Source organism: Populus alba, chromosome 19 (assembly GCF_005239225.2).
Source record: "Populus alba chromosome 19, ASM523922v2, whole genome shotgun sequence".
NCBI lineage: Eukaryota > Viridiplantae > Streptophyta > Magnoliopsida > Malpighiales > Salicaceae > Populus > Populus alba.
The window spans coordinates 13,206,098-13,227,796 of record NC_133302.1 but is presented as its reverse complement, the minus strand read 5'-3'; the positions used below and the strand labels follow the sequence as shown (position 1 = coordinate 13,227,796).

The following is a 21,699-nucleotide window of genomic DNA, read 5'->3' as shown; positions in this document are numbered from 1 at the left end:
ATGACAAAGTTCTGCTATAGAATGGGAAGATGGAGCCTACCCAATTATTGCCTTTTGCTTTATTATGTCTTGTTGGCAATTTGGCTTATAATGCCACAAAACTTTCTTTGTCAAATGAGTCTTTCTTGTTAATAAGATCATGTGTTTTTCTATGCCTTCATTTTCATTGCAAATAACATACTGAGCACACCCTTCACTCACAAAACCACTAATTCTTTGGTGTTTTCTTTTCCCCCTCCAAAAAAGGGGACCCCATGTTTTCACAAGGATTTTTGGGAAATCAAAGTTTAATACAAAAACAAAAATCAAATTGGTGTTTGTTCTAATCAACAAGTTCTGAAAATTCAAGTGATATCCTAATACTTAAAAAAATCTGAAAGACAACCCAAACACCATGAAAAAATTTCAAAGCTGAGTTTTGACTGCATGAATAATGAGAAACCATTTTGTATATTCGCATATGAGAAAGCAGAGCTTGCCGATTCTGAATGAATGCATTTGAAATGAAGAAAGGCCATCTTTGATCATCCTGTCACAATGCTAAAAAATCTCTTGTAGTCCCTTTTTGAACCTAATAACTTTTTCTTGACAAAATAACCTTGGCTAGGATCACACCTTACACTAGGGAGCAAGTGCAAAAAATCCATAATGACTAAAAGTGCCCAAAAAAAACCTGGGGGGCATAAAAAGTCTTCAAATGATAAAAGTGCCCAAACAACACTGGGGGGCATGAAACGAAATCCTCATTGATCAAAAGTGCCCAAACAAAGCTGGGGGGCATATAAGAGTTCCAAAAAGATTTGAGCGTGCCATAAAAATCACAACATTGGGGGGCACCGTGGATCATGTTGCAAATCAATTCCAAGGTCCAAAAATTCATGGAAAAAGAAAAAGTTTGGGATATAAGCACTAGTGATCCTTAGTCTTGAAATCCCTTAAACACCTTTTGAGCCTATAAATATCCTTTTTCTTCATAGCCAAGAGCCAAAGCCTACATTACGTGCCCAATCAAGCCCTTTCTGATCAAAGGCAATCAATTTGGATTGGTAAACTTTGTTTTCCCATGTGAAACAAGTCATTATTCATGCAAGCAAAATGAATGCCTCAAAAACTGGTTCTTTGAAACCCCCATATTGAAGTTTGAACCCTTTTAACCAATCAAACATCACTTCACTTCACTAAAAGAAGAACAAATTTTTAACACTCATGCAAACATATCTATGAGAATCGCTTGAATCTTTCAGAACAAGTTTGTTTTGAACAAACATCGAAATGATTTCTTTGGAATAGCTTTGAAATTCCAAAAATCCTTCATGAAAGCAACTCCTTGTAAATAACCAGATCTTCTTCCACATAGCCTCATCCCTAAAGAAAACCCAAATTGAACACTTGGAGACATGATCAAACTGGGAGGCAATCTGACAAACACATAATAGGGTTGGCTCTATGATTCCAAGAAAAAAGGCAAGGCAAAGCTGGTAATTTAAAGATCAAGGTTTGCTCATGTCATACCCTTTCCAGAGGTTAAGATCACAAGACATGACTCGAGTAAGCAAGAGCGAAAAGAGCCATCAAAACTTACTATCAGAGACTCAGACTTTCGAGAAGATGAAACTCCATGAAGAAAAGGGGACCTATATTTCTCAGGTAAGTATACATGCATATTGATCATGATGCATTACTTTCATCCCTGATGGATTGGTGTCTCTTTGTCACCTCTTTTGAGCGGGCTGTTGAGCCCTCATCATATAGATAGTGTGCTTCTAGCCCTATCTTCCTTTCCTTTCGAGTGCGCCATAGAGCCCTCGACCATCTTAGATAGTGCGTTTTCTAACCTTACTTCTTTTTGAGTGAGCCTTTGAGCCCTCTACCACCTTAGGTAGTGCGTTTTCCAACCCCACCTCCTTTTGAGTGCACCTTAGGGCCCTCTACCACCTTGGGTATTGTGTTTACAAACCCTACCTCATTTTGAGTGCGTCTTAGAGCCTTCGACCACCTTGGATAGTGTGTTTTCTAACCTTACCTCTTTTCGAGTGCGCCTTAGGGCCCTCTACCACATTGGGTATTATGTTTACAAACCCTACCTCATTTCAAGTGCGCTTTAGAGCCTTCGACCACCTTGGGTAGTGTGTTTCCTAACCTTACCTCATTTCGAGTACGTCTTAGAGCCCTCAACCATTTTAGGTAATGCGTTTTCCAACCCTACCTCTTTTTGAGTGCGTCTTCGAGCCCTCACCTTATGAGTAGTACGTTTTCCAACCCTACCTCCTTTTGAGCGTGCCTTCGAGCCCTCACCTCATGGGTAGTGCGTTTTCTAACCCTGCCTCCTTTCAAGTGTGCCTTTGAGTTTTCACCTCTCAGGTAGTGCGTTTTCTAACCCTAACTCCTTTCAAGTGTGCTTTTCAGCCTCCGTTCCCCTTCGAGTCCTATCTCTTTTTGAACTCTCCTTTGAGCCCTCACCTCATGGGTAGTGCGTTTTCTAACCCTGCCTCCTTTCAAGTGCGCCTTTGAGTTTTCACCTCTCAGGTAGTGCGTTTTCTAACCCTACCTCCTTTCGAGTGTGCTTTTCAGCCTCCGTTCCCTTTCGAGTCCTATCTCTTTTTGAACGCTCCTTTGAGCTCTCGTCTCTTGAATAGTGCGCCTTCGAGCCCTATCATGTCATCTCTTTAAAACATTTTACCCGGGTAGGTCACCCATCACAATTAGACCTCTTTGAAACCTCTTTTCATCTACCATTTGGGCCGATTGCCCATTACAATGAAACCATTTTTTCAAGAAAATCCTTGCATTTCTCACCACCTTCAAAATCTTTCATTTTGGGCCCGTTGCCCATTACAATAAAACCATTTTGAGAAATTCTCGCATTCTTCACCTCCTCTAAAATTTTCACCTGGGCAGGTCGCCCATTACAACAAGACCACTTTGAAAAATCTCCATATTTTTTAATACTTTGAAAAATCTCTGTATTTTTCACTTGGGCAGGTCGCCCATTACAACAAGACCACTTTGAAAAATCTCTGCATTTTTCACCACTTCAAAAAATCTTCATGTTTTTCACTTGGACAGGTCGCCCATTACAACAAGACCACTTTGAAAAATCCCTGCATTTTTCAACACTTTGAAAAATCTATGTATTTTTCACCACTTTGAAAAATCTCTGTATTTTTCACCTGGGCAGGTCATCCATTATAATAAGACCACCTTAAAAAACCTTTTTTTAATTTTCTTTGGGTAGGTCACCCATGACAATTCGACCACTTCAAAATCTCTGAATTTTCAAAAGATAAATCTTCCAGTTTTCATTCCGAGTGCGCTTTCTAGCCCTCAAAAGAATTCATCATTTCATCACCTCTCATTCTTCTTTTTCTTCTTTACAACGCTTACTATCTAAAGTCTCTTACGAGACATTCTATCGTAAGCAATTTAAAGAGGGGGCAACTGTCATAACCCAATTCTGGGTTATTCCCCAAAAAATAACTTCTTTTTCAAAATAAAAATCAAAAAATAAAATAAAGACTGGTAATATGGAGAAAGGAGGCCGGGGAATTAAGCTGCAAGTTTTTGCACCCCATTATGCCCAAAAAAGGAGAAAACAATGCAAATTCAAGGTCAAATTAAATGATTATTGGACGAATTTGCATAAAAATTAAGTCCATGGACATAATTAAATTTTTAATAGGCCAATTTGATTTAATCATGGGTCAAATTGAATTTTTAATTATGTTTAAGAATTAATTTGGGTCCAATTAGAGGATTTAATTAAGTGCAAGGACTTAATTATAATTTAAATGGGTCAAATTAATTTTATTTTGGGTTTAATTAGTGAAAAATTAAGTCCAAGGACATAATTAAATTTTTAATAGGCCAATTTGATTTAATCATGGGCCAATTTGAATTTTTAATTATGTTTAAGAATTAATTTGGGTCCAATTAAAGGATTTAACTAAGTGCAAGGACTTAATTATACTTTAAATGGGTCAAATTAATTTTATTTGGGGCTTAATTGGTAAAAAATTAAGTTTGAGAGCCTCATTTAGGCTTAATTGAGAAGATTGGAATCTTAAGAGATCAAATTTAATTCTTACCAAGTCAATTGGTTGAAATTAGGGGCAACTTGGAAGCAATTGAAAGTTTATGGTCAATTAGGGGGGCTTCATTGAACGAAAATTGACAGATGGAGGACTAAAATGAAATTTGGCCAAAAACTGTTCATTATCTTCTTCACTTTTTTCTGGAAAAAGCTGGTCCGGTTTCCTACCTTGCAGTTGCATTTAGTGTACCTACCAGCCACCAAAGCTGACAAATCTTGCACGAAAATGATCCCCGACAGTTTCTCTACATCTTCAAGTAAACAATTTAGTCTGAATGGCAGCGAGACGGCGTCGGCACCGACCTAAACATGACCACTCAGGCAGCTTTTTCTGCAAAATTGACAACTCAGGATGCCTACTTTGAGCCAACAGTTGGGATCCTTCCCAACTGAATCAATGGCTGAAATTTTACCCCGGAGTAGACGAGATTACCCTCTTCAACCACCTATAAATAGAGGCTCCATTGATGGTTTGAGGGAGGAAAAAATCGGGTCCAAATATCGCCAAAAATCAGCTTGCTCCTCTGTTTTCTTTTCCAGCCAACGTTCCTCCCTTCCTTCTCTCTCCACCGTCTCTTCAGCCCTTGAAAACCCCACAGAAACATTCCACCTCCACCAAAAGACGGCGTCTCAGCCTCCCCACCATCCCAAATCCTCATCGGCGATAGGCACAGCCACCGTGAAGTCTTTCTCTCTCTGTAGCTCCTCCTGTTTTCTTCTTCCTCTTGCTTCCTGCTCTGCCACCCGCTACCAGCTCCACCGCTGCAGCCACCGGCCGAACCACCTCATCACAGCAGCCACGACCCCTTCAGCCAGTTGAGCCTCCCCTCATTTCCTTCTTCTTCTTCTTCCTTTCCTGCTGTTCACTGTATGAACAGTAGGCGTGAAATATAATTCATGTCCTACTGTTCATGCAGGACGTGAATTATATATATATATATGTGTGTGTGTGTGTGTGTGTGTGTGTGTGTTATAACATTTAAAAAACATAAAAAAAATAAAAAATAAAAAATTCCAAAATCATTTAAAAAAGATGTGATTTTCTTGCATATTTTTTTTTTATCCATTTTGCATAATATCGGGTTGTATATTTACATTGTAAAATACAAATCCGGTATTAAAATACCCGGTTTTCTCCGAAATGTTTCGAAAACAAAAGTCAAAATATTTTCAAAAAGAAAAAATATTTTGTTGCATACGGCCAAATCCTAAATTGTTTTCCAAGCATATTTTTCGTAAAAACAAAAAACAAAAATTGCATCTTTTTCATGTTTTATTTAAAAAATAAAAAATTGATATCGTAACCAGTTTATGATTATCCATTAGGATTTGGCCAAAATGTCAAAAACCTTTTCCAATCTGTTTTTTAGGGTCTAGATGTAGACTTTAATATTTGTGGGGTGTAAAATTATACGATAAAGTACACCTTTAAGTATTAAAGATACAAGGTGTAAATAAATGCGATGCTAAAATTCAGACTTTAGAACGGTTAGGATTTAACCCGATAAGGTAGAGACTCTCTCATAAAGAGAGATTTGCCTTGAACCATAGAAAAGACCAACAAAAAACAATTAAACAACAATGCAACTTACCTTAGGTAAGGTGCACTGGGGGTGATGCGTCTTCCCCTTGCACAACCAGTCCCTTACTCAGACTCTCGCAGACCATAGGTTCTTAGTGACCATAATACCTAGGTGGCGACTCCTAAAAATTAATCATAATCCAAAACCCTTCCCGACACACCTTATAGCAGGAGGCACAACAAGGAGCCTCCGCCGTCGCCAGACGACGTCGCGGCACCCCGCGACAATCTTTTTATTTTGTACCAAGGAAATAAAAGAATTACAGGTTGATTTCTTTTTATTTTGAATGTATGCTTCTGTATGGTTGAGAGACATGCTTCCACAAAGATGTGTATATAATTAACTAGAATTACACGTGCTATTTACATCAAATCTTCATTAATCATCAATCCATGATTGAGAAATATCTATTGCTTACCATGCAAATGTCCAGTGCATCCTTTACTTATACTATATATATGCCGTGGATAGGGTTTTGCTGCAGCATCATATGCATTGCTAGGTTTGTGCATTTTCTTCCTCATAAACAGGCTCTCTATTACTTTTCAAGAACTCCCCAAAATGTTGAAGTATTTGAAATACTTTAGTTGTATTATATAGAACCAATGATATAAATTATGGTTTTCTTTATTTTTTTTCTTTTCTTTTTTGTTGCTTTCCTCACATTCTTCGTGCCAACCAAGCTTGAACTTTGTTTCAGACTGGGAGAAGACCTTACAATTTATTGCCATCTTTGGCTTCAGTCAGGTATACTTTTATTTGTTATAGTGCCTTGGTTAATGTTTCTTTCACACACACATAGATGTTGATTTTTAAGCTGATAATGATTAAAACAAATTTCACACATTCTGATATTGTACTAGTACTCAAATCCTTTGATGTAATTCGTGAAAATAACATGTATATGACCATTAAGCTAGATCTCCTTTGTCTATTTTGCATGTGTCCTAGGGAAAAATTTATAAATAGCTAAACAAAATGAAACTTGGTGTTTGCACAGTAAAGGGCACGTAAAAATTTATATATAGCAAATCACTTTTGTGTTTAAATGTTCTTTCAACATTAGGTTCTTGACCATGTTCTGATCCTGTCAGAAGTTTGAGTCGTGTCGATAACCAAACTACCTATGACATTATCAAGGTTCATATTTCCTAACCAAACCGCCTATGATGTTATCAAGGTTCATATTTCCTAACCTCCACCAGATGTTTAGAAGTTATTTAATCATTTTCACAGTTAGATTCTTTTCAGTAGTTGGATCATGTTCAACCAAGTTTTTGTATTGCTGAGATCTTGATTAACTGAGATTTCAAATGCTTCTTTGAAAGCGTTTTCTCTCTCCTATTAGACTTGGAGTTCAGGCATTTTCATGGGCAGCAGGAAAATTGGAAAACAATCGCATTGGTTTACCTACATCATCGTCATCTTCAGATGTTCAAAACCAGGTGCAACATTAAATCTAAGAAGATCACTTGGCTAAATCTAAGAAGAGGTCTAGGTTGAGGCGAGTAATCAATCTAGTAAACACACTCATAACTTTTAGAGGCCTTAAATTTTGTCATGAGATTCTATGGAAATATTGTTTGAACTAATCTTGTTATTTTTCATTTTCATTTTCATTTTCATATTTCTTAGTTTTTTAGGTAGTTTTAAGTTTATTTAAAGAGTTATAAAATATGCAATAACAAAATCTTGAATACTTACAGGTAGTTGAGGAATTAGTTATAACTTTCAGACTTAGATTTTGTCAAGATCCAGTTTTGAAATGAGGCTGGTTAGTTATAATCTAGAATTTTTTAGTTTATTTATAATCAGCTGAGATCCAGAATTTTTCTAAATTAGGTTTAAAAAATATTGTCTGAGCTAATTTTGTTATTTTTTATTTTTATTTTCATATTTCTTAGTTTGAGTGTATTTAATCAGCTAAGGTCTAAAATTTATAATAAGATTGGTTAGTTGTAATCAGCTCACTACCAGAAATTCGCTAAATACCAACGGAATCACCGACGGAATTTTTACTGTCGGTATTTTTCAGTCGAAATCACCGACGAAATATTTTCGTTGGTAATTCAGTCGGTATTTGCCGACGGATATAGTCTGTCGGTAATTAACAACCGAATTACCGACATAAAATTCAGAATTAATGAAAAAAATGGCGCGGAGGTTTTGGCGGGTGATTTTTCCGACGGAATCACCGACAGAATTAAAACCGGGGAGCCGTACGCGTGATGGGACCTGTTCACCGTCAATAATACCGACGAAATCACCGACGGATTTGAAATGCCAAATCCGTACCGGTGACGTGACCGGTGCACCGTTAAAAATACCGACGGAATCACCGAGGGATTTGAATAGCAGGTCCGTGCGGTGACGTGTCGATTGCCTGTCAGAATTACCGACGGTTTCGCCGATGTATTCACCGACAGAATAAAACCGTCGGTAAGTCCGTCGGCAAAAGTGAATATATGGCCACTCTGCCGACACTCTCCTCCCCCATTTCTCCTTCTTCTTCCTAATCCTAACCCTCCCCATTTGCAAAGAACCAGCCCCCCCTCGCCTCAAAACAAAAATCTTCCTCATCTCAGCACAACAAGTTATATTTCTTGAAGTTTTGTGGTCACATCATCCGTGTTCTGATTTACCGACGGATTTTATCATTTTTTGTAAGTAATTCTATCTTTTAAAATTTTAACATTTAAATTCAATTTTATTGTTTTTTTAGTATATGTATTTTTTTTTACTAGATGTACATGTTTTATTGTTATTTCTCAAATAAACTTGTAGTATATGAATGTATAATTTTATACTTGTTATGGTTTGTTTTAGATTTTGTAAGATTGTATTTGTTTGTAAATTGTTAAAACTTAATTTGTAGAATTACCGAATTACATGTTATGTTTTGAAATAATTAATAGCTTGCTTAATGGGTCCTTTTTATAGAGGTTCGATAGAAGTCATGGATGATCGTTCATGGATGTATCTAGATTCACCCCAAGGATTGCGGAGGATGGATTATTGTAACGGGGTTCAGGGTTTTATTAATTTCGCAACATCTATTCCCAGAAATTTTACTGGAGGCGGTATTAGGTGTCCATGCAGGAAGTGTCAAAATAAAAAGTATCTGCATCCAGATGTTGTAATGATGCATCTTCTACACAAAGGGTTTGTGGAGGATTATGAGTGTTGGTATGCACATGGAGAGGTATTTGTTAGTAATAGGAGAATGGGAGAAACGGTGGTTGAGTCAACTTCTAGTGCTAGCAACGTGCATGAAGTGGCAAATGAGAACACTAATCCTTACAGAAACATGGTTATGGATGCAATGAGAATGAATCAAGATAATGTCAATCAATGTCCAATCGTAGAAGAAGAACCTAATGCAGAGGCAGCTAGGTTTTTTGATTTGTTGAAAGATTCTGACGAACCATTATGGGATGGTTGCACAAACCACAATAAATTATCGGCTGTGGCATAGGTGTTCACCATCAAGTTAGATCACGGGTTGAGTGAGGCCGGGTATGACAAAATTATTGATTGGGCAAGAAGCATTTTACCTGAAGGGAACAGGCTCAAAGAGAACTTCTATACTGCGAAGTCCATGATGAAACCCCTCGGTTTAGAATACCACAAAATTGACATGTGCCCTAACTTCTGCATGTTATACTACCTTGAAAATGCTGAGATGACCGAATGCATGACATGCAGGCATTCCCGTTACAAACCTAGAACTGGCATGGGGAAGACTCTAGTGGCATATAAAAAACTTAGAAATTTCCCGATCACACCTAGACTGCAGAGGTTATTTATGTCACCAAGGACTGCTGAGCACATGACATGGCACCAAACACACGATGCCGTTGATGGTGTAATGGTGCATCCTTCTGACGGCGAAGCGTGGAAACGCTTTAACAGTGTGCATCCTGACTTTTCTGCTGAATCAAGGAATGTCCGACTTGGGTTGTGTACAGACGGGTTCAACCCATTTGGGTCATTTACTGCTCCCTATTCTTGTTGGCCGGTCATTCTCACAGTTTATAACTTGCCACCGGGAATGTGTATGAGGCCAGAGTTCATGTTTCTATCTACTGTCATCCCGGTCCAAGCAGCCCGGGGCGGAATATAGATGTTTGTCTTCGACCATTGATAGATGAGCTGGCGCAGTTGTGGTCCTCCGGATCTCTGACTTATGATATATCGAGGAAACAAAATTTTCTTATGAGGGCGGCTTTGATGTGGACTATTAGTGATTTTCCAGCTTATGGAATGCTTTCTAGTTGGAGCACGCATGGGAAACTCGCATGTCCATACTGCATGGAAAACAACAAGGCATTCATGCTAGCAAACGGAGGTAAAAGATGAACAATTTGCCACATGGTTTAGAACACATGTAAGCACTATCACAAACTCATTCTAACGTATGCATGTCATTACAAGATTCTTGTTCATTTACCGTTTATTGATGTACATTTAATTACATATATTTACAAGGTTTATCAAATGGGAAGGAGTGCGCCTAAGTCATTGTCTTCACTAAGCCTCGGCCCTGAAAGAAAATTTAAGTGCTACAACGGGTATTTTGTCAATGGATATGTTTTCCATACTGAAGAATACGGGCAAGGAAGAAAGACATACAACTGTGGTGTTTGTGTTAAGGGATCCACAAGTAGCCAGTTAGAAGTTGACTACTATGGTAGATTAGAAGAGGTCGTTGAACTGCAATATCATAGCGAGCAGAATAAAGTGTTTTTATTCAAATGCTATTGGTATGACACGACGGACAGAGGAATCAGAGTTGATCTGCACCATGGTCTGGTCAAAATCAACTCAAAAGCTAGACTCTGCAACATAAACGATGTCTTTGTTTTCGCAAAGCAATGTCAACAAGTTTATTACACATACACCCCTTCATTTAGAAAGGATCGATCAAGAGTTGATTGGTTGTCCGTTTTAAAAATGAAACCACGGGGTCGTGTCGAGGTTGTTCAGGATGAGAACGAAGACACAAGTGTGCGAGATGAAGTCTTTCAAGTTCGTGAGTTGGTTGAACCATATCGAGTTGCTCCTTCGATTGAATTGGAAGAAAATTCAAATTTTCGAGTTCTCGATGATAGTCTTGTTGATATTGGCGGAGAGGAGTTGAATGTTGTTCTCAGCTCTAGCGGACAAGCAAATGTCGATGAAAAAGATGATATCCATATTGAAGATTGCGATGAAGATGATGACAATTCAATTGATGAGGAAGAAGAAGAAAATTCCGACTAATTATGAAAATGAAGCCCTATGTAAAAACATTTGTCTCATGTAATTTAGATTATGGATGATGTATTTTGTAAAACAAAATATTTACTGTTTAAGCAATGTGGTTATTGTTTTATGTGATGGAACAGTTTATCAGTTAAGTTTTTGCAGGAAGGTAAACATGCAATACAAAGACAACCTTTCCTGCATAATACAAACTTACCGACGTCCATACTGACGGATGGTTATCCGTCGGTATCTCACAGAGAGTTTGAAATTAATTACGCGAAATGCCACCAACATCGACGACATTACCGACGGATTCACCGACACATACACCGACGGATTATAGTCCGTCGGTATCTCACAGAGAGTTCGAAAATAATTACAACAAAATGCCACCTTCACCGACGGGTATATCAACGGATTACAGTTCGTCGGTATCTCACAGAGAGTTCGAAATTAATTACGCGAAATGCCACCAACACCGACGAAATTACCGACGGATTCACCGACACATACACTGACGGATTATAGTCCGTCGGTATCTCACAGAGAGTTAGAAAATAATTACAACAAAATGCCACCTTCACCGACGGGTATACCGACGGATTATAGTCCATCGGTATCTTACAGAGAGTTCGAAAATAATTACAACAAATTGCCACAAACACCGACGGGCATACCGACGGATTTGTCGACGCTAATACCGACAGAATATTTCCGTCGGTAATTTTTCGGTCACACATATTACCGATAGAAATACCGACGGACCGCGCGATTTCCAAAGTGTGTGAATTAAAGCGCCTCTGAACTTGTCATCTTACCGACGGAATCACCGACGGACGTCGAAAAATATGGAGGGCTTTTAAAAATTCGGTGCGAAATTCAAAACATTACCGACGGATTTTTGACCTGTTACCGATGGAATGTTTGACCTGTTACCGACGGATATTAATTCCGTCGGTGATGCCGTCGGTAAAACTACCATATAAGTTCCAGCCCCCGCCGTTTTGCACCTCAGATTTTTGATTTTTTTTGCTTTCAATCTCTAGCAAGATTTAGTGTTGTGAATCTTCCTCATATTAAAAGGTATGTGTTTTTTTCCAATTTATTTTATTTACTTTTAATTTATTTTTAGTTGTTTTTATTTTTTGTTATTTTGTTGTTTTGGTGTTTTTTTTTGTAATGTAGATAAAGTTTTGAATTTGTCACATTATCAAGGTATGTATATTTCGTTCCTTTTCTTGATGTAGGTTTTTTTTTTTGACTTTTTTGAATATTTTTTATTGTTTTGTTGTCATAATAACATATTAGTTAATTTGTTGAATATTTGTTATTAAAGTTGAATTTAACTTAGAATTAGTAATTAAATATGTTAGAATAATTATTAATTTTACTCTATTATTGCATGATTTGTGTTTAATTATTTTCATTGATTTTAATTGTTAGTCTATATTTTTTTTAATTTATTGAATATAATTTATTGTTGTATTGCCATATATAATTATTGATTAATTTGTTGAATTATAATTGTTAATGTTGAATTTACCTTAGAATTAATAATTGGATATGTTGGAATAATTAGTATTTTTTTTTTATATTATTGCATGATTTGTGTTTAACTGTTTCCATTGATTTTAATTGTTAGGCTATAATTCTTTTTTATTGTATTGAATATATTTTATTGTTGTATTGCCATAATTATTTAATAATTTGTTAAATTAATATTGTTAATGTTGAATTTATCTTAGATTTAATAATTGAATATGTTGGAAGAATTATTAATTTTACTCTAACTTGATGATTTGTGTTTAATTGTTCCTATTTATTTTGAATTTATAGTTTTGTTGTATTGACATAATTATTGAATAATTTGTGAATTGTAATTGTTAACGTTGAATTTATCTTATGATTAATAGTTGAATATGTTGGAATAATTAGTATAGATTGGGTCAATTGGTTGTGGCTATTGTTAATATTTGCAGGTTTGTTGATTTGGGTAGTATCCAGTATAGGGGAGGTGCTGCCGATTTTTTTTTTAACTTTTGAATTTTATTATACAATTATTTATATAAAATTGTTTAGATGCGGATAATGAAATACAAAGCTAGTCGTTCACGTCCAGTCGAATCAAGTTTGTCTAGCAGCGATGCTGATGTTTCCTTAGGTGCCTCTCAAGAAGAGGCACCTACACCACCTGCGCCGTCAACCGATGCTGCCTCTTCCAGCGATGTTTCACATCGCAGAAGCGGCGTGCCTTCGCAGCGGAATCAATTTACCCACAAGTACGAGGCACAATGGAAGGACGATCTTTCAATGTAAGTTTGTTAAGAGTTTTATTTTTTTTATATATAAAAAAATAAATTTAAAACATAATTTATGAAGTAATCACTATTTCATTAATTTCATTTCGTTTCAGGTTCACAAACATTGAGGCCGCCTGAGTAATATCATCGGCGTTTAAAGCTTCGATGGAGATTCCATTGTTTCAATGGAGTCAGATATCCAGGCATCCTGAATGGATGCCTCAAATCAATGCATGGTTTCGTAGATTTGAGGTTCGTGTTAATATATAATTTTCAGCTTATTTCTAATAAATTCTAGTTATAATTGTAAATAAATTATTAACATTTTAAAAAATTATTTTTTTATACACAGTATCGATTCAGCTGGGACGATGAACATGACACCGTTGTGAGGAGGGTCTGGGAAAATCACGCGGCAATTAGGTAACATCGAAAACAATACGACTTTTTTTTTACATAATTATTTATGTTTCGAAATGTAATTTTTTCATGCGTGAATTAGGTTGCGTGATTTTTGGTATGAAACCTAGAAAAAGGCAAAAAAAAACAGCGAGGGATAAGGGGTTCCAAGGCTGGAACGATGTTGCGGTTTGGAGGGATTTCAAACCGATATACATCCCGGAAGATATATGGCCGCACTATCTTCAGCACGTGACATCTGAGCGGTTCACTCGACGCTCACAGTCCGGTGCTGGCAACCGGAATCGGCCAATTCATGGCTCGGTGACAACGCACACCGGCGGCTCCGTTCCGTTTGTTGCACATGCGAAACGGATGGTAAGATTAATTTAAATAAAATATATCGTTCAATTAATTTGTTGTTAATAAATTTTTTTCATTATAGGCTACGTCTCTTGGACGTGAGCCGAGCCGTATGGAGCTGTTTGTGGAGACGCACGTGCGGAGTCATGACCGCCAAAAGGAGATGCAACAGTTCGTTGACAACCGTGCTCAACAGTTTGTGGTATGTTTGTTCAACCATTTTATTTTGTAAGTTATTATTATGTTTATTGAATTGAATATGATGATTTTTTTTTTTCAGGAGACCTATAATAATCGGTTGAGGGAGAGATACGGGGACGATCTGTCGACCCATCCTGAATTCGATCCGGATTTGTGGATGGAGGCTGGATCGTCAGGTGGACCCGATAAAAATCGGGTTTACGGGCTCTCCAACACTACCGCCTCCAACTTGCGGTCGACCGGTACTGCTTCAACCGTTGGGAGCTCCCAATCTAAGGAGTTCGTGGCCTTGCAGCAAAGGTGCGACCACCTATCAGAGGCATACACACAACTCAAAGAAGAGCAAAGATTGGCGAACGAACAACACAGAGCAGAGTCTGAACAACAAAGAGCGGCCTATGAAGAGCTTCGCCAAATGGTCATGAACATGACACAAGGTGGAACATGTGCGCCTAACCCCCAGCCTCCTCCTCCTCCTCCTCCTCCACCTTTATATTAATTTTTAATAAAAATTATTTACATTTAAAATTTCGTTTAATGTTTTTTTGAAACACATTCATTTTGTAATGAATATTATTTAACTTTGAGTTTTTGTTGCTTAATATAAATTTTATTTGCATAATTGGTTTGTATTACCATTAATTTATATTATTTTTTCTAAAAAATTAAAAACAAAAAAATTACACAGGGATTTACCGATGGAATAACTCCGTCGGCATTGGACAGTGTCTGCCACCATCACCGACGAATATTCAGACGGACAGATTCGGTCGGTATTCCATCCCATCACCGACATATTCACCGACGGAAATAATCCGTCGGTATAAACTTACCGACGAATTTACAAACGGAAATATTCGGTCGGTATGAAATATCACCGACACTTTTACCGACGGATTTAGTCCGTCGGTATTTACATATAACACCGACGGAAAATATTCCGTCGGTATATTCCAAGAGGGAAACCTTTTTTTTTTTTGGCGCGCACGGTCCGTCGGTAAATGTTTTTTTTGTATTTCCGACCAATATAGCGATAGAATGTGGAATCACCGACAAAAGGTATTCCGACAGGCGTATTCCGTCGGTAATATAATCGGTAAATAATTTACCGACGAACTTTCTATCACACACCGACGGAATATTTCCGTCGGTAAAACTGTGAAATCTTGTAGTGGCTAAGGTCCAGAATTTTTTTAAATTAGGTTTAAAAAATGTTGTTTGAGCAAATTTTATTATTTTTCATTTTTATTTTCATATTTCTTAGTTTGCTTAGGCTAGTTTTGAGTTTATTTGAAAGAGTTATAAAATATACAATAATAAAATCCTGAATTTAAAGTTTTTATGTACTTACTGTTTTTCTTGTGTTGTGTTGTTACCTTATGTAATTTGGTTAGTAAATGGTAATCAAAGATCCAAAACATGACTAAATGTTCTTATTCTGCATGCGCTAGATGGTTGTTACAGTTAGTTGAGGAATTAGTTGAATAACAGAAAGTTAGTTCGTTAGTCAATTGCAAGGGAAGAACAATATTTACAGCTATCTTGAAAACCAAGTAATAATTGAAGAACAATTTGCAGTAATTACAGAACTCTCTCTCCCTTTCTATTTCTTTTATATCTCCCAAAATTTTCTTTTGAACTTTTTGTGCGTCGGTTTATTTTCATCAAAGTGCAGATACACCCCGCAGCTTTTCAGCTTGAAAGGCCTTCGGATCTCATGACCTACCTTCCTAATTCCCTTGATGTCCACTACATGGTAGAATTTAAATGTAATTTCATTGCCGGAATATTTACGTAACTGATTTACCAATTTGAGCTCGTAGCATAGAATCATGTGATCTGAGTCACATGTCCTCAAGTCCACTGATAGAGAGCTTTTATGGGAAGCGAAGACGACTTCATCATCACCATTATGCTCACCGTTTTTACTCGTAACATGGTAATCATAATTGACATGAACGTCAGAACGACCACTGATCACTGTAATAGGCATGTCATGGGAGAGAGGGAGTTGAAAGACAAGGCAGAAAGCAATTCCCTTGAGCTGAAGACAATTTGAGGGCAACTGTATGGTGAGTGAAGATCCAATTCCTTTGTCACCGAACCATTCTGGAATTTCACTCCCCGGTAGAACCATTTGAATTCTATCATATGGGATCTCCACTCCGGACTGTAACACAAAAGTCACATTTCGAAAATGTGATGAAGCAAGCTAGAAAGAGAGAAGAAAGAAAGAGAAAGGGGTTAAGAGGGATACCTGAATTTTCAAATGCATTGCATCTATCAGTTGTTTCTGATCCAATTTGAAGCAATTTGTAAAATCCAATCCAAACCATAATCTACCGATATTGATGATTGATGTCACGGTTTCTAGTGATGCACAGTCAAGTGTTGTTAGAGTCTCCAACGAAGGGGGAAGCTCAGGTAACACTTTAATATGTGTTCCATGCAAAGCTAGATATCTCAAACATACCATATCTTTGATTTTTTTTGAAAAGAAGCTGATATTATTAAGTAAGGCATAATTGTGTAATGCAATCATTACACATAGAAAAAGTTTGTTGAATTAGCTAGTGAACCTACATAACAAAATCCCTAGATCAATAAAATCGTTCCACCATCTGTTCCCTGCATAGGAGCCAAAACAATGCCCCAAACACCATAATCTGCATTGGTTTTAAACAAAGTATAGATAAATTATCTATGAGGGTCATAGCCAAGCCACAAAATCAGATATTCTGTGCACTCCTTGTTTAGCAAGATGATCTGCCATGTGATTGCTTTCCCGGTAAGAATGAGTGTAGGTGATTGAATCAAAACATGAAGCTAGCCTCTGAGCTGAAGAGAAGAGATTATGATGAATCCAAGGCCTATTATAAGAATTATTCATCCAGCTAATGACATTGGCAGAATCAGATTCGATAATAATATGTTTATGATGTAGGAAGCAGTTAGAGGCTGATAATTCGATAGCTTTGACTACTACTCTCAACTCAACTACATTAGAGTCCAAGATCCCAATCGGCATAGAAAAAATACCTAAAAGTATTCCATGATGATTCCGCAAAACACCACCTATTCCGGAGGGGCTAGGTTTTCTGATAGAGGATCCATCAACATTCCATTTGAATCTATTCGTCATAGGGGGAGACCACATAATACCAATCCTCAACTTTTGAGAATTAGTCCACCGAACTAGACCTTCAGCAGATCGTAGCAAATCTGAGGAGGAGTAGGGAAAATCCAGTTCTATAGCCTTTATCCATAAGTAAAGCCGAGTAACAATAAGGAAGAACAAAGTATCATAGTCTGGGATCTTCTGCTTAAATATCACATCATTGCATAGAAGCCACATAGACCATGTCGCAGAAAAGAACAACATCACCCATACTTTTTTCTGAAATTTGCCATAAACCAAAGAGTCCCACTGAGAGAAGAGATTTGCCAAGTTCCTTGGACAACACCAAGCTAAGCCCCACCAATGGATGATTTTGGACCAAATGAGCCAGTGCTTGTAGCAATGAATAAAAAGGTGGTCGACCATTTCTTCCTCAACCAGGCAGATCGGACAGTTTACAGCTGAGATATCCAGTATGCCTCTTTTAACTAACATGCTGCGGGTGTTGATTTTGTTGATAATGGCCATCCAGCAAAAAACCTCTACTTTAGGAGGGACGAGACCTCTCCAAATCCCCCTAAAGGAGAAGACAATGTTCATTGGATAACTAGGAGTTAAAAGCCCACAGAGAGATTTAACCGAGTATCTTCCTGTGTTATTGGCTTTCCAGACAAGCCTATCCTCTGCTTATTTGTCCAGTTGCATTCTTGACAGAATAGCGTACATTTGAGCAAGAAGTCCAGTCTTCCGGCCTCTCAAATCTCTGGTCCAGGAGAAAACCCAGCACCATGCATGACCATCCCACATTCCCATCTTTTCTAGGCTGGCGTCTTTATCGTTGGACAACTGAAATAGTGTAGGGAACTTCTCTGCCAATCTGCCATTGTCTGTTCAGTCATCAAGCCAAAAATTAATCCTTTTCCCATTGCCAACTAGCAACACAGTGTTATTAGTCACAATATTCTGTAATCTAGTATCTTTGCCACAGTAATTAACAAGCCGAGACCATGTGCTTCCAGCACCTGTGATATGATCCTGCGGTATAAGACTGTGGTATTTAGGATTGTAAATGCTTGTAATCACATCCTTCCACATGCTCGACTCCTCAGAGCCATACCTCCATAGCCATTTGAATAATAGAGCTTTATTTTTGTTTTGCAGAGATCCAATGCCAAGTCCACCAGCACTCTTTGGCATCGACACAGTTGGCCAGCCAACATTGCACATAGACTTGCCTTCCTCTTTTCCGGACCACAAAAAGCATCTGAACTTCTTTTCAATTGTTGTTGATACCGCCACAGGCATAGGGAACGAAGAGAGAAAGTAAATGGGCAAGTTGCTAAGAACCAATTTAATTAAGCATAACCTCCCCCCTATCGATAAGAGCTTCCCTTTCCATGCAGCCAGCCTAGAGCTGATATTTTGAATGATAGGATTCCATATCAGAAGTCTGTAAGAATTTGCACCAATGGGAAGGCCAAGATATTTGAAAGGGAGGAGCCCTTGCTTACATCTTAGTGTCTGTGCAGTGTAGTCACACACGTGATCTTCTATACCCACACCAAAGATACTGTTTTTGGAGAAGTTAACTTTCAAGCCCGACATGAGCTCAAAGCACAATAGTATGCGCTTAACATTCTGCATGCTTTCTAAGGAGGCTGAACTAAAAATGAATGTCTCGTCTGCAAATTGTAGATGAGATAAAGGAAAACCAGCCTGCCCGATGCTCACTCCCTCAATCAGCCCCGGATCACACCCTCGCTGTAGCATGCAGCTTAGCCCCTGCACCGCAATATTGAAGAGAAAAGGAGAAAGAGGGTCTCCTTGACGTAGCCCTTTTTCTAAACTGAATTCCTTCATGGGGGAGTCGTTTACCAGCACAGACATCTTGGCTGTTGATAGACATTGCATAATCCAGCCTGGCCATCGACTTCCAAAACCCATACTGGCCATGACTTCATTCACATAGTCCCATAACACTGAATCAAATGCTTTGTGGAAGTCTAGTTTAAAGAGATATCCTTTGCCCTTTTTCTTCTTCATGTAGTTAATTGCCTCATTGGCAATCAGCACACTATCCAGAATTTGCCTTCCTTTGATGAAAGCATTTTGGTGGTCACTGATGACTTCAGGTAGAACTCGTTTCACTCTAGATGCTAGCAGTTTTGAGATAATTTTGTAGAGGCTGCCTACCAAGCTGATAGGCCTAAAATCCTGTAGCTTATTGGCTCCTTTTACCTTTGGGATAAGGGTGACAAAAGAGCTGTTGATGTTTGGAGGAAGAATATTAGTCCGGTAGAATTCATCCACCATTTGAACAATGTCCCCGCCAATGATGTTCCAAGCTTTTTTAATGAAGAAGAAGTTGATACCATCGGGACCTAGTGATTTGTTTCCTTCACAATCCCACACAATAGTTTTGACCTCATCGGCAGAGAATGGCAGTTCTAAAGCAGTCGAGGACGAGGGCTGAAGCTTTAGGAAATTCAGATTATTGCAGGAGGCTCTAGGTCTATCTATAAAAGGGTACAGCTTGTTGAAGAAATTGAATACAACCATCTTCACATCACCGGGTTTCGTCAAAGTCGCTCCTTCAACATCTAGAGAAAAGATTTGATTCTTTTTCTGGCGTGTTGTAGCAGATAAATGGAAGAAGCGGGTGTTCTTATCTCCAAGTTTGCACCACTGCACTTTTGACTTTTGATGCCATGCAGACTCTTGCATTCTGTATAACGTTCTAAGACTAGCAGAGATTATGTTGCTTCGGAATAATTCAGCAGCTGATAAGTCTCTACTCTCTTTTTGAGAATCTAGGACGTCTGCTTCAATTTCTAGAACTGGGATCTTGCTGGAATTGTTGCCCACAACATCTCTGCTCCATTTCTTACATCTATCTTTTAATAACTTTAAGGCTACAACCATACTTCGTTTGCCAGAGCTTGTATTTGAGGTTGTATTCCAGTAGAGCTGAACCATCTTCACAAAGTCAGAGTTTAGCCACCAGCAATTCATCATCCGAACAGGCTTTGGTCCCCAGTTTATAGAGTCTACCAACATATGTAATGGTCTGTGATCTGAAAAATTCTTCGGGAGTCCATACAAAGTAGATGATGGAAGATGCTGCAGCCAATCGCCCGTCACAAACATTCTATCAATATGACTCGCAGCATTTCCTCTAGACCACGTAAACTTCTTCCCATTTAAGGGGAGTTCAACCAGACCACAGCTGTCAACACACATCTTGAAACTTAGCATGGAGGATGAGATTTTAGAGCTACCTTTCCTATCTGATGGGGAGAGAGTTTCATTAAAGTCCCCTGCAAGACACCATGGTTTGCTAATGTTGTTTTTAAAAGACACAAGATAATCCCAGACCTCCTTCTTTAATAAACCATCATTTGGGGCGTAAACCAAAGAGACCATACATTCCAAATTGTATCGAGATAGCACCCCTTCAATATTTAGAATACGACCATTCATAGCCACTGAACAATTAGAAACACAAATAGATGCCGGATTCCATATGCAGAGAATACCCCCGGAAAGGCCTAGAGAAGGCACTGCAAACCAGTCCCTAGAATGTCTACCCCAGATTGAGTTGATAGTGTAATCATCAATATTTTCAAGTTTTGTCTCCAGAATAACCAAAATATCTAGATTAAAATTTCTAACCAGAGACCTCGCACAACTTTTCTTGTCTCTACCTCCTATACCACAGGAATTCCAAATAATAATACTACTCATCAAAAGGAATAATAACCATACCTTGGACAAGAACTGAATAGTGAGCTCATTATTTCTTCCTTCTAATCCACTCCTCTTGCTCTTTTTCAATAAAACCTTGTAGTGTCTGTGTCATGAGATGGCTGTCCTCATGACTTTGCAATATTGCTTTTCCCACCACCCAGCAAGAGTTCGCTTCATCCCTGGGGTCAGTATGTATAGTCTCAGGTGTTTGTTTATTAGATGATGAGGAAAAAAGAACTTGCACACTGCTTGCGTCATCCTCTCTAGCTAGGTCCCTTCCAGATCGAATAATAGCATTTCTATTCATGATTCCATTATCGGATACTGAATACTCAGTGATTCCCATCTCAGCTTGTTTAGAGCTTTGATTTTCCATTTTGCGCGATTTTCTTCTTTTGAAGGATGATGATTTACGAGACAACTTTCTTGCCTTATTGCGTTGGGATCTCCTGTTCTGTAATTTCAAATCACACAGTTCGATTGGATCTGCAATGGAAGTAATAAAATTGGCAAAAGATGGCCCACTGCTTGGGATAACACTTGATATCTGGCCCATATTGGATGGCTTCTGGATTTCATCTTGGCCCGTCATTGTCAAATCTGCGCTAATGCAACCGGTTTGCTGGTCCAGCCCATCTTTCTTGAAAAAAC

At 38.1% G+C, this 21,699-nt stretch overlaps 1 protein-coding gene across 1 annotated transcript; it reads right to left on the bottom strand.

Annotated features, from left to right (window-relative positions):
• Positions 1-4,446: 4,446 nt before the first annotated feature.
• Positions 4,447-21,640, bottom strand: LOC140955055 (uncharacterized). The gene is made up of 8 exons (XM_073406585.1): positions 21,142-21,640; positions 18,324-21,008; positions 18,026-18,188; positions 17,223-17,908; positions 16,441-16,553; positions 15,978-16,353; positions 4,636-4,874; positions 4,447-4,536 (listed from the first exon to the last, which is right to left on the bottom strand). The coding sequence occupies exons 1-8, from the start codon at positions 21,638-21,640 to the stop codon at positions 4,447-4,449; spliced, it is 4,851 nt and encodes a 1,616-aa protein (XP_073262686.1).
• Between the last annotated feature and the right edge of the window lie 59 nt (positions 21,641-21,699).